We start from the raw sequence: 14,528 nt of genomic DNA on the forward strand, positions 1-14,528 counted from the left end.
CCATTATAAAGGATTCATGGGACCTTTTCTTTGAAAAACATTAACATTTCCATTGTTTGCAGCAGGCCATTGATATTAGGCACGAACAACACCCTCATGTTCCAGACATGCCCTTTCTTTGTCCTATGAAATTCCATTCCGTTTTTGCTGAGATAGGAAACTGTTGAGAATTGCTATTTCCTTTCTCTCACTTATGTTTGTCAGGAAAATGTTTTCAGAGTGCAAGTATAACTGAACACACGAACATTCTAAGGTTGGGTTCATTCCGTTGACAAAGCAGAAGCAGCACACACTGTACGAGAAATGACTGGGAATTATCAGAACAGCTGTAGCAGGTAGGGAGAGATAGAAGCCCAGCCCAGCTCAACTATCTGCCCTGGACCCAACATGACTCCAGGGCTGCTTTAGGAGCATCACATGGGGCGGCAACCAGGCTCCCTACCCTAAATTGCCCCTGGACTCAGCACTTGATCCCAGGAGCCCATTTCCCCTCACTCTGGGCACTATATAGAGCAGGAGCTTTCCAAACTCCCAGGGTAGCAGGTGAGAGAAAAAGCTGGGCCAGACTATGTTCTTTTCCTCTCCTGCTGCTAACTAATCCCTAGTGGTCCATCCCTCTGCTGGGATAACAGCTTTCTCCAGTTGCCAACTAATGCAATTTGTCCTGTAGTTTAAGTGGCAGATGTCTTCACTGCAGTGATGATGGTTAGGGTTTAAACTCTTCTGAAAATGCATTATGAAGTGTTATGAAGTGAAGAGTGTTACAGATGCACATAAAGGAATTTGTTTTTACCTTTTTCCTTTGTGAGGGAGAGGAAGGTAACCTAAGAAATTACTTTAACCCCTGTTCCTCCCCCCTACATTTAAAAAAAAAAAATTGTTTAGTTTGCAAAATCAAACTCTTGAAAGTAAGGATATGTCAGATTTACAGCTACTTAATTCAGCCCCTTGTATGTATGCCTTATGATACTGTCGCATGTTATTTTTTTCTGCAGGACTCCTGCTTCAGTCAGCGTATAGGATGGACAGACAGAGGGGCAGAATTAACACTACACAGGCAACTATAAATCTGGCATTTCCTAACTTTTCAACCCTAGTAATGTTCTTTGAAAACACACACACTCTTACCCTCCCACCCCCTATTGGGATAAAGGGTACATTATAATACTGTAAGCCAGCAGTTCTCAAACTGTGGGTCAGGATCCCAAAGTGGGTCGTGACCCCATTTTAATGGGGTCGCTAGGGCCAGCATTAGACTTGCTGGGACCCAGGGCTGAAGCTGAAGCCTGAGCTCCACCCCCACCTGGGGCAATGGGTCTCTGGCTACAGCCCCCTCTCCTCCCACCAAGGGTGGCAGGGCTTGGCCTGCAGCCCCCTTTCTCCTCACCCACAGCGGCACGGCTCAAGCTCCAATGCGCTTCCCCTCCCCACCCCACCCCCAAGGTCATGTAGTATCTTTATTGTCAGAAGGAGGTGCAATGAAGTTTGACAGCTCCTGCTGTAAGCTTTGCTTTTCAAGCCTCTCTCATATCATTTAGCAGACTACACTTTCACTGTCAGAGGTGGCTATGGTACAAAGTAGTTTATACAAATGTCTTTTATAAATCCTTCAGGACCATTCTCGTTCACTTTCTGCTGTTTTTTGCAACCTAAGACTACTTCCATCAATGTACAGAAAATCTCAGAACATTTCTCACTTTGGTATTTTCCCACAATAAGAACGTATAAGGTATTCTCAACTGGCAATGGAATAAAAATAAGAAGCTTAATCAAAGTTCACTTACAACATGTTGCGAATGGTTAATTTTTCTTTTCAAAATCTTATGCTGCAGCTCCTTGTCCCCGTTCATCCAATGTGGACTATATGTTAAAGCTAGAGACAGTTGTCTTATAAAGAAAGAGACAGCATTGTCCTGGTGAAACATATAAACTTAATACACCGCTACCTCGATATAACGCGACCCGATATAACACGAATTCGGATATAACGCGGCAAAGCAGTGCTCCGGGGGGGCGGGGCTGCACACTCCGGTGGATCAAAGCAAGTTCAATATAACGCAGTTATATTGCGGTAAGATTTTTTGGCTCCTGAGGACAGCGTTGTATCGAGGTAGAGGTGTATTACTAAAATAGTGAAAAAATACAAGGATAACCAAGGCTTACCTGGTTTCAGAGCTACTAGTTTCCTCATTAGGAGGTAGTTAGATGTGGCACAGGTACAGTCCCTGCACTTGGGTATGCGAGGGCCACTCCCTCGCTACCTAGGGTGACCAGATGTCCCGATTTTATAGGGACAGTCCTGATATGTTGAGCTTTTTTTTATATGGGCTCCTATTACCTCCCACCCCCGTCCTGATTTTTCACACTTGCTATCTGGTCACCCTGTCGCTATCCCACATGGCACCATTGTCCTATCCCTTCTCCACACTTTTCTGTGATACAGGACTGGCACATCATAAGGAGTAGTACACTACACCCTTGAAAAAGAGGTTGCAGCTGGCCTGCTTCCCCTACATTCCAGGGATAAATTCTTCTCTGAGCAACCCCCGAGATGGTGCAATCTTAAACAGCCACTAATGCTGTTTTGTGCCTAAATGGCACAATTGAGCTCTTAAAAACATACATTTTACCAAAAGAACACCATGCCTTTTGGAGAAAATTGTCCTTAATGTTATCCTATTAACAGTGAATGAATAAGGATATGCTGTTCCAGATTCCAGAGTTTACAGTAGTTTGGTTTAGAAATGAAGAAACTTATCAATCTGTCTTCTATAAGTGATCCTTTACTGGGCTTTTTATCTCTATTTTGTGGCTGATTTGGTGTGCAGATCACATCTTAGCCTCATTAGTAAATAATGGCAATTTATACTAGTTTCTCCCACTTATGAGCCCTGGGCACTCAAAAGCAGAATTAGAGAATCCTAAGCCTCACAGAGCTCTGGCTGTTGTATCATAATGTAAAAGTCATCTGCCTATAAGGAAATTAGTCTTCCGTGTAATCACGGATTCAGCTGGTAGGTTGGGTCTCAGTTGGGCTTTTTAGAACAGAGTAAATATTTCATTCCATTGTAACAGATTTCTGTACTTGGACAGTCTTCCAGTGATTTCATGTTTTAAGAGAATAATGTTATTCATGTCTTTTCTAAATGATTGATATCAGTATTGGAAGTATTTGTTTAGTTTCTATGTAAAGCAAGCATTATTGAGCAACTAATGAGACCCTGTTGACTTTTACAAATACTTACCATGTAAATTCTGCAGTAATAGTTCCTATTTTAATAGCTTTTGAATGAATTTGCAGAGCTCACAGTCTTCTTGTGTACAGCAAAGCAGCGGACTATTGTCTCCTTTCACTGCGCTGTAAGGACAACTTAAAACATCCTTTGTCAGTGTCCTGTGTTTGAAGATTGTGGGAGGTTTTTAGCTGGTCATCTCTATTTTGACAGGAGTCCTTTCAGCCATCTTTCTTGGTGCCAAGACTGTTCTGATTAAAGCAAACTGTTTCTTTGCAGTTCATTATATGAGAAGTGAGGATAATGGAAATAGAAGAGGTGGGATTTACTGACAAAAGAATATTTCCAAGCAATATTTTAGTGTTCTGTTCAGAAAATATTGTATTCTTTTAAGATTAACTACTTTGTCATTTATTAATTCAATTGTCCTGGGCCTTTGCACCATTTAGACAAAATGACACTTTTCAACTTGCTTGGAAGACAACTGATCTGCTTGTGTGGTGATAGATACTGAACCTTACTAACTCATTAATATATAGATGGTGCTGCTGGGATCTTTTGTTATGTTTGTCTTTTCTTTCCCTGGGAAAGTGTATAGTTATTTCTCAAATGAACAGTGTAAAGGTCCCTGTTCATTGGGAAAGAAAAGATTTTTTTTTTCTAACCCATTGCAATGCTGTAATTAGAAAAGGCTTTTTTTCTTGATGAGCGGTTGATGCAGAAAATCCTTGTTGCAAACAAGTATTTAAAAATAGAGTTAATTAAATTGAATGAGAGTGGCAGAGCTTGCCAGTTCTCTCAATAGTGAGACTTGAAATTCTTTTAATCTGATTGAAAAGAAAATTTCCCAATGAAATTTTGGCACAGTCTGGATGTGCTTTGTCATATGAAATAAAAGTTAATGAATTCACTGTTGCTTTTATTTAAGAAAGATAATTTAATTTTTAATAGTATCTCCTGGCCTCTTTATCTTGGGTAGACTTGATATTTCAATTAGATTATTTCCAGGCCATCTAGTAAAGATTGAAAACACTGTATAGGTTGCAGTATCTCTGTAGGTATCAGTTATTAGCTCTGTACATTTTCATGGGTTGACAAACTGCACCAAGTATGTGGACATTATTATCCTTTAGTTTATTATTCCCACACAAAAGTGCTTTAAGTTAAAGGTTTCTGAAGTAATTAATATAATTGTTATGTAAAATAAGTAACTACGGCATTTCCCTTTTAAGAACCTAGGAATTTAAAAGACTGGAAAGAATCAGGTAAAATCATTTACCTAAAGATTTATTATCCCTACAATTACTGATTCTGCAATTTTTTGCCCTTAGGCAGACTTCTGCTCCTGTGCAATCACGTGTAAACAATTGCATGCTCAGCACCATATTTGTTAATGACCTATGAATTTTTTCCGTATGTACCTACTAATATCTTGCTTTATATGTAAATATATCATCAGTGATGTATGTGTAGAAAGGCCGTGTATTTATGTTGTAGTTTAGGGCCTGATCTTTAGAGGGGCTGTAAACCGACAACTCATAATTGAAAAATGAAGAAGGCCGTAGTTCTATTAGTGTGAGTAAATGCTCGCCATTGTGAGTAAGGGGTTCACAGATTTCCATTCAAGAGCCAGATCACATGTTCAGATTGCTGTACGAACACGAACAAATCTGATTCCACGGGACTGTTGTTTTTTAAAATGACAATATTTTTAAGATGTGAAATTCTTCAAAACGTTGTTTTTAATTTTTGTATATATTTGCCCTTATAGTAAAGATTTACAAAAGTCTTTTTTTACAAACATATATATATATATATATATGCACATGCTTAAAAACTTTGCAAGTTTGTAGCAAGGTCTGGAAATCCCCCAACAAACCAGTGCTAGATAACATGCTGGGAAGGTATGTGATAAAAGTTTTCAGGACTAAAATAACTGATGTTGCGGATATACTTTTTCCTTAGCAATCTTTTCCTTTGCTTAACTAACTAATAATTTGATATCCTGACAGCAAGAAATTCTTTACCAATACCCCATATCAGAAGCATCCCAAAAGCTGAAAAGTGTGAGAGGAATATTTCTCACTCTCTGTGATATGCTGGAAAATGTGACTGGAGCCCACATTATCAGGTAACATATTTTCAACTTAATACAAAACCTTTTTGTTTATTTTTTAACTTCCCTTTCTTTTTATCTATACTGAAGAAAACATCTGTACGTCAGGTTTTGTTATTATGCCTAGTCAAAACAAGAATGAGTTTACCTTCTAATCTGTAACGTTTTATTTGGTATAGCCTGCTTGAGTTGGTCTGCCTAATGTGGCTGTACCGTGAATGGTTATGTGATATTGGGCTGTTTCTTTGCTTTTAGGTCTCGGTGGCTAGAAATGTAGTATAATATGTAACGTATCACAGGATCTGATCTAATGAACTCACAGTCAACCTTGATCTAAATTCTTTAGCAAGATTCCTGGATTCTGTTTCATTTTAGTAAGGTAGAATGGACATTCTGTAGCAGCTTAATTTAAATTAAAAAACTAAGATTATAACTCAGTTACATATGAACATGAGTGATAGTCGGTACAGTAACTCCTATTTATTAATTTTGATATTAAATTAATTTTATTTCACGAGTTTTTGTTTTTGATTTGTCAACGATGTTTGTATTCTCAGCACGTAACTGCATCATCTTTAAAGGTGCAGCACAGAATCTCACCCATTATTTTAAGACTGTTTGCAGACTCAAGAAAACGAGAATGCAACAGTTTTAAACTTAGTTCACATTTCAAGTTCAAGATTTTCTTCTCAGCTATAAAATCTGGGGCATAATAGTTTTAAAAACTGAAAGCTTAAACCATAGAACACATTTGCATGGCAAATTGCACAGCCTTAGAATCTGAGAGTATGTCTACACTTAGAACTGGGGGTGTGATTCCTGGCTCACATAGACATACTCACACTAGCTCGCATAGCTGAAAATAGTAGTATAGTCATGGTAGCACAGGCCATGGCAAGCGGCAGCATGAGCTAGCTACCCTAAGTACAAACCAGCCTGGACTCCTTGGGTACATACACAGGGTGGTTGGCCCATGCAAATGCTGCCAATGCTACTACCATGACTGCACTATTACTGTTATCACGCTAGTTCAATGAGAGCTAGTGAAAGTATGTCTACATGAGCTGGGAATCACACCCCTACCTCCAAATGTAGATGTGGCCAGAGAATACATGGGACCCTGGTTATATGTAAGGTAGAGAGAAGTTAATGAAGCTGTATAAAAATGGGAAGAAGAAATCTTTGGGAATAGGAAGCCAGTGAAGGAAAAAGAGGAATAATGAGGATCAGCCATCTTCACAAACTAGAAGTAAGTTCCATTTTTAGTTCGTTACTCCCTCTTGACTCCTGATTTATATATTCTGTGCTAGTCACATCAGTCCATAAATGTCTAAGTATCAAGCCTGTCACAGTGAACTGGTTATAAGTGGTAATCTTCAGTGACTGATGTTCCTGGTTTATAACGTGGATATGTACTGGATGGTACAATATATTCACGTGTGCACAAAAAAGCATTTAGCACAAGAACTGCTGTTGTCAGCCATTTTCTAAGGAAGCATTGGAAAGTTTTACCAGCTATACAGGTGTATAGTTATAGTCGTATAATCCCCAGTGTGGACACTCTTATTCTGGTGTGAGTGCCTTTTTCTAGTTCAGGTTAAAGCCCTTCCAAAGCAACATAAGCTAAATTGAAAAAAGGCACTGTTGTACCAAAATAAAAGTACCTACATGGGGGAGGGGGGTTATGCTAGTGTAACTACATTCATTGAAATTTACACTTGATTGAACACAGAAAAATCTTTCCTATGTAGATAAGACCTAAGTGTGATGGAAAGGCTATGACCTTTTCCAGTTTATGCAACTCATTATTACACCTCTACCCCTATATAACGCTGTCCTCGGGAGCCAAAAAATCTTACCGCGTTATAGGTGAAACCGCGTTATATCGAACTTGCTTTGATCTGCTGGAGCACGAAGCCCCGCCCCCCCGGAGCGCCGCTTTACCACGTTGTAGCCGAATTTGTGTTGTATCGGGTTGCGTTATATTGGGGTAGAGGTGTACTTCTTTGAGTATCCTCTGCATATTCCCACTCCTGGGAAGCACCAGATGTTGGAACCTTTTCATTGCAGTTCAGATGTTGGAACTGTCTCATTAGAGCACTGGTGCATCCCACTTACCTCTTTCCTCAGCATTTCCAACATTATGAGGCCAAAGCTATTAAAGGGGGAGTGGGGCCCTCTGCCACCTTAGTTCCTTAGTTCCTTCCATCTGCCGCAGCACACGGATGTGAACCTCTCCAGATCCTTCTCTCAAAATAAATATTGAGTGCCTTAGTTTAACAAGTAATATAGTTAGTATAGATAGCATAATTAGAATAAAATTATCTAATTGTTTAGGATATTGTCTTTATTGTTGGTATGCTTAGCAGTTAAACTCATCTACCAGTTTCATAGGGAATCCAAAGAGAGCCAGGTTTAAGAGGTATGCATCATGTACAGTGGCCTTCCTGACATTGGATGTCCATGTCAGATGCTTGATGTACCTTAGTGAGGGTGTGACAGAGTTGGAGTAGCTTAGGGCTAGCTCATCGCTTTTTGCACTTTGTAAGCGGCCCCGCATGGGCCAAACTGGGAGATAATTGATTAGGACTGGGTGATTAACTAGTTAACAAGGAGATTCAGCTCATCAGCTGGGGACTGTTAAATGGAAGATAAGAAGGGAGAAGGGAAGGCTGGAAGGAAAGGCCAAGAAACCTATGATTTCAGAGAGGTTGAGATCTCTCTCCCTACCCTCTCCCCCTGTGCCTAGAGCTACACTGAAGTTTAGGGAAAACCTTATGGTGATGGGAAATGAAGCTCCATACGTCTTTGTAAGTAAAGTACATTGTGGTGAACTTAGGTAAGAGGGTGTGAAGTCTACTTGCAAAGAGAAATCCAGGGTGAGGGAGCATCCTCTGTGGCTGCGGTCACCTGAATTCTGAAAAATTCTCCTTTTGGGTTGAAATGTTCTATGCTTGATCTACACTAAAGGGTCATTTCTGACTACGCAGTGTATATCGCCTTGCCCAGTTTGACAGATGCAGACTACAGCTCTCCCAGTATATAGAGCTGGACACAGATAGTGGGCTGTTAGTCTCAAGTCACTTCTGGAACATCTTCCATGGTGGAGACTGTAAAGGCCTAACTGAAAACCCACAATGGAGTGCTCAAAAATCACAACAACAACACACCACCTGTCCTTAGCATCAGAAGGAGAAAGTCGTCTTGTTGTTGTTTGTTTGTTGGTTTGTTTGTTTGTTTGTTTGTTTAAGCACAAAACTGGTAGAACTAGTGATTTTTATAGGGACTCCAAAGTGTTTATCAGGTTGTCATGGGTCATTGTTAGAGAAATTGTGGAAAGCATTAGTTTCTGTATTGACCTGATCCTAAAATAGGTAACTTATTCATATAAATATTCATATAAAAAATCTTCAAAAAAAATAAAAGTAAATTGTGCTGTAAACCTTATCTTTGGAGCCACTACTGGTGCTTTGTATTTGTGTTTATATACACGTATAAAAATGTAAATACATTGACTACAGCCATCACTTTGTTGTTGATGTAGTGTAAATAGTAAAGATATTGGGCACTGTATCCCCCCCCCCCCCGCCCCATTTTGCTCTAAGCATTTTGATACTATGGTGCTGCTTCTTTTTTTTAAAGCATCAAAACATTAAACTGTTGAGAAAATCTAGCATTGTTTTTAATATTTTTATGTTCCTTTGTCATCTTCCCTGCCTCTTCTTTCTGTCTCCCTACACTGTGTGAATGCATTCTAATGCTCTGGCAATTATTGATTCAACTGAAGTATAGTTTATTCGGGCTGAACATCAGCAGCATGTGCCAGACTAAGTCCTCCACTTAAAATCTTAATTTACTTAACAGCATTTCTTTAAAGTTAATTTGATTAGAGTTAAGGGAGGAGGAGAGTTGTTTTTGCTTTTTAAAGCAACATGAAGATTATGTCCTGCAATGTAAGCTCTTTGGGGCAGGAATGGTCTTTTTGTTCTGTGTTTGTGCAGTGTCTAGCACTAGCACAATACAAGCAATAAATAATAATGAAAACCTCTTTCCCCTTTTGAGGCAATCTCAGCACATCTAGGTTAAATTTTCCTCCTATCTTACGTTGTTGAAGTGCTTCAATATTAATATTTGCTCATTTTGATTGATTCAATAATTGCTTCCCCCCCCTCCCCCAGGTTTCAGAGTGGTAGCCATGTTAGTCTGTATCAGCAAAAAGAATGAGGAGTACTTGTGGCACCTTCAAAACTAACACATTTATTTTTCATATTCTCTGTATACATAGATCTTCCTACTGTATTTTCCACTGCATGCATCCGATGAAGTGGGTTTTAGCCCACGAAAGCTTATGCCTAAATAAATTTGTTAGTCTCTAAGGTGTCCCAAGTACTCCTTGTTCTTTTTTTTTTCTTTTTTTTTTTTCAGTTCTGATCTTGCTTCCTTGACACAACTGGATGTTCTGCCCTTGGTTTGAGGAATTGCAGCCTCCTGCTCTAACCATGATATAACAGTCTAGCCTATAAAAGTTGTGAAAATGCTTCTTCCTTTACTGTAGCTTCCCTTTTCTAGTGTATGTTGCTTTCTTGCTTCACTTATTCACAAACCATTAGCATATACCTAGTCTGCATATTTTAGGCACCAGACACTTACCACTAATTCTTGCACTTGCACATATGTTCTCCCTTGCATCCTCTTACATTCTATATAGGTATCAGTACTTTGACTCACACTTCATCAGTCATAGCCAGTAATTATATGATTTTCTTGTAAATCTTTATGGATGCTGAATGGAGATTCTTCCACAGAGGCATTTTCTGGCAGCTCCAAACTGTCTAAAAACATCTTAAGGCAACCTATTTCTAGATGTCCTACACATTCTCTATTCTTGTATTCAAGAAACGGTAACAAAAATCCATAAACACTTAGACTGACTTTTGCTGGTAAAAAACTATAAAGTGTAAAATCATTTCTGATGGCTTCTAGAGGCTGTTACATATTGTTTGGAAAATGTAATAGAAAATACCAGTATTTTGTCCAACATTTCCTTAGTCAGAAAAGTAGCTTTTGATTTTCACCTCTGTTCAGGTATGAGTTGTTGTTGAGTATATAATGAATTGCTGTGTTTTCTATTTTCTATACATAGATACTAGTAGTGCAGTAAATAATTTTTTGTTTGTACAGAACATTAGAATATCTTAAGATGGAGAAGACTAAGGCGGTCACTCTTGTGCTGGTGAATGGCAATGATCTTTAATTCTATAATAACTCACTACTGACTATTATACAATATAAATATTGGATCAAAATAGAGTGATTTAATCATGGAGAGACAGCTTGAAAACTGAAATTATTTGTTTTTTTAAGTTTTAAACTAAACTCTTTATGACTTTATTTCACTTTGATACAGTGATATCTTAATTTGCTATTTAAAATGTCTAAGGCTGTAATAGGAATGGTGGGGAAAGTAATACTTGTTGGAAATCCTGTGGTTGTGAAAATTTCAGTACCATTATGACTGTAGGATGTTACACCCACCAAGTCTGTCTACGGCTTCATGTCCCCCATCAGGGTAGTATTTCAGCATCTCATAAACATTAATGAATTAATTGTCACAGCAATTGCATGATTCAGAAAATATTGTTACTCAGATTTTACAGATTGGGAATTGAGGCAGAGGGAGATTAAGTAACTTGCTCAACGTTGCACAGCAAGTCTGTGGCAGAGCCCAAAATTGAACCCAGACCTCTTGAGTCCCAATACAGTACTTTAATCACAAAGACCACCTTCCTCAGTCCTTTCGATTTAGGCAGAGAGGTATTTACAGTCTTCTAAAACAACTTGTTTAGCAGCAACCAACAAACCCAATCTGTTGATTTTATATTTAATCTGAGACAGTCTGGTAACTAGATTATAATTGGATTCCAACTCTCTTTTTTGTCCCACTTCACTCTCCATTTAAAATATGTACATTCTCCATATATTTCTATGATTAATACACTGATACTGTAACAGTTCAGGCTTACCTCTGTCATTATTTCAGGTAAAAAATTTTAAAGTGCTGAAGTCTTGTTTCAAAAGAGACTGAGGAGCCAAAATCACTTGTGGGGTCTCTCAGATGAGAATATAACCAAGGTTTTGCCCACTGAAAATGTTGCCCAGAGTCTATAGCCATACCACTTTCTGCTGAAATCCTGTTAACTTTGTAAGCTAAGTGAAAGACCTCTAAAGAACACCTTAATGGCTCAGAAAGAGATGATGGCATTCATCTCTCTGACACAGTACTTGGTTCTCACATGGGGCATGGAGTTACTTCAGGAGTCTTTTGGTTGGAACATAAAGCAAGTCCTCGCTATTTGTGGTAGTTTGTCCCAAGGCCCATTTTGTAACAATAGGAGCTTTAACCCTGGTGTCTCGGTCATTATACTTGGCGTGGCTAAATTCTCCCTGTAGTTTCCACTGGAAAAAGTATTCTGTATTTCTTATCTGAAACTCTTTTGTGTACAATAGTACTGCTTTGTACCATTAAATACAAATGACTGCATTTCAGTGGTTGAAGAACCAATCCCTGTACATACAGCTCACAAAGTTACAGTTTATATAGAAGTTTGTAAGGTATGTTGGATGTGAAGTGCTGCTTGTCTATAAGCTCATTACTATTAACAGCATGCTGTGCATGTTACTGTGCAGTGACACATTTTCTTCAGATATTTATACTTCAGGTGCCAGATCTGGTGGTCTATTCCTGGCCCAGTTTGGCAGTGCAAAGCTAGCATCCCTCTTATCCATAGCCACTCCAAAGAAATCAGGAAGAGGCAATGAGGAGGCAAGGACCAGAGGAGAGCTGTTAAAGGGTGGTTCAGTGGCTGCTATCCTTGTAGCTCCAGAAGGCATTTTTCTAGCCTGAGAGGGGACAGAGCCTTTTGGAGCTCCCACGTAGTAGAGAATTTTAACTGTCCCCAGTGCGCATTGGACGGGTGTGTTTTGCAAAAATCATTGGTATAAATACATCTGAATTTAAAACTGGACAATATTTCTAATTTGTTTGCACTCTCCAGAAATTTTTTTCTTTGCCTTTTTTTAGTGTGTTCCAGTATTCTGCTGTATTTAGAAAAAAAGGAAAGATATCTAGCAGTTTTTTCGGTAACCATTTGTGGAAATGTTAAGAAATGGATCTTATTGTTATATTTTCCCAGTATCCCTACCAATTTGTTTAAAAAATCTACTGTGCAGTAGTTGATTACCTTACAAATAACTTGTAGAGTGTGCACTTCAAATTCCATAACTATAAATGCAATTGTATGACCCAGCTGAATACTCAGTATTTAAGTGAGCATGAAGCTTTATATATTAACATTCAGAATAAATGATGACCTTTCATAAAGCCTAAGTAAACATTTTCTTCTGGCTTTATTTTTCTAGCTCATCCCTTTTTTTATGTGGGAAACTGGTTCAGGTGGTTTACTGGAAAGAATCTGACAAGTTGCTTGTGATTGGCCTTCCTGCGGAAAGGTGAGTTTTAAGCATAGCATGTTTATTTTTTAGAAGATGATTGAAATGTACAAAGACCTGGGAATAGTAACTTTCTTATGTCAGTCTAATATATGTATAGAGCTATGTTTTCAGTTGTATAGCTGGTAACTCTGCATCTATGTAGGAATTATTCAGCTTGAGGTGTATGGAAAATCACTGCCAAGAACTTGACAGAACTAGTTTGTCACTGAAAAAAACAGTGACTTTTATGAATACTTGAAATCCCCTGAACAAAAACTGCTATTTGTGTGGGGAAAAAATTATAGTTATGTGATGTATCTGATTTGGATTGTAATCTCTTTGCAGCAGGGACTCTATTCTTTATCTGAGTATACAGAGTTTAGCACAACGGGGCTGCAATCCTGATTGGGGTCTGTAGGTGCTACTGCCATACAAATAACAATAATAGTGAGTGCATGGTCTGGGAGGCAGGAACTCCCAAGTTCTTTTTCCCAGTTCTACCACTGATCTCTGTGTGACTATGAGTAAGTCACTTAAAGGAAAACTATTGTACAGTAACTCCTCACTTAAAGTCGTCCCGGTTAACGTTGTTTCGTTGTTACGTTGCTGATCAGTTAGGGAACATGCTCGTTTAAAGTTGTGTGATGCTCCCTTCTAACGTCGATTGGCAGCCGCCTGCTTTGCCCACTGCTTGCAGGAAGAGCAGCCCGTTGCAGCTAGCTGGTGGGGGCTTGGAACCAGCAGCCCCCCTATCAGCTCCCTGCTCCCCTAAGTTCCCTGTGCAGCAGCTGCCCAGCAGGCTAGCAATTTCAGCTGTCCCTCCCCCCATTGCCATGTGCTACTCCTGCCCTCTGCCTTGGAGCTGCTTCCCGAGACTCTTGCTTGCTGTGCGGGGGGGGAGGGGAGGAAGAAGGGGATAATGTCAGGGTGTCCCCCTCCCCCCTGCTCCGCTTACCCCATCTTCCACAGAGCAGGGGGGACACACGACAGGGCTCAGGACGGAGGGAGCTTGCTGGCAGCAGCTGCGCTCTCAGCAAGCTGATCTAATTAACAAGGCAGTGTACTTAAAGGGGAAATGCGCATCTCTCTCTCACACACACACACGGTGTGTCTGTGATGCTGTCTCCCCTCCCTCCATTCCTGCTGCCTTGTAGAGTGTGAGAGTTAACCCTCAAGGGCTCAGCCAATTGCTAGTTCATCATTTAGCAGTAAGGCATTCCCTGGGAAATATCCCACCCTCTGACTCCTCCACCTCAACCAAGCTTCACAATCATCATCACTGTGTACCAGTATTAAATTGTTTGTTTAAAACTTATAGTGTGTGTGTGTGTGTGTGTGTGTATTCTTTTGTCTGGTGGAAAAAAAATTCCCTGGAACCTAACCTAACCTCATTTATATTAATTCTTATGGGGAAATTGGATTCGCTTAACATCGTTTTGCTTAAAGTCGCATTTTTCAGGAACATAACTACAATGTTAAGTGAGGAGTTACTGTATATTACTATTTAAGTATTGTGATGGGGCAAGGCCAGATGGCTATAGTAAAGTAGTGGGAGACAGATATATTAGACACAGGCTAAACAAATCCTTGCTACCAGGATAAGCAAATGGCAGCTGCTCCAGGTCAATTAAGACACCCGGGGCCAATTAAGATCTTTCCAGAAGGCAGGGAAGACAGTGGGTTGATTG

The 14,528-nt window shown here is 39.5% G+C and overlaps 1 protein-coding gene across 1 annotated transcript in view; it reads left to right on the top strand.

The window, feature by feature from the left end:
* Positions 1 to 14,528, top strand: part of INTU (inturned planar cell polarity protein) — an 86,968-nt gene that overhangs the window by 40,274 nt on the left and 32,166 nt on the right. The window contains exons 5-6 of the mRNA XM_065405534.1: positions 5,246 to 5,364; positions 12,769 to 12,858. Of these exons, the coding sequence (XP_065261606.1) occupies positions 5,246 to 5,364; positions 12,769 to 12,858 (209 nt within the window). The remainder of the gene's footprint in view (positions 1 to 5,245; positions 5,365 to 12,768; positions 12,859 to 14,528) is intronic.

Source organism: Emys orbicularis, chromosome 5 (genome assembly GCF_028017835.1).
Source record: "Emys orbicularis isolate rEmyOrb1 chromosome 5, rEmyOrb1.hap1, whole genome shotgun sequence".
Lineage (NCBI taxonomy): Eukaryota > Metazoa > Chordata > Testudines > Emydidae > Emys > Emys orbicularis.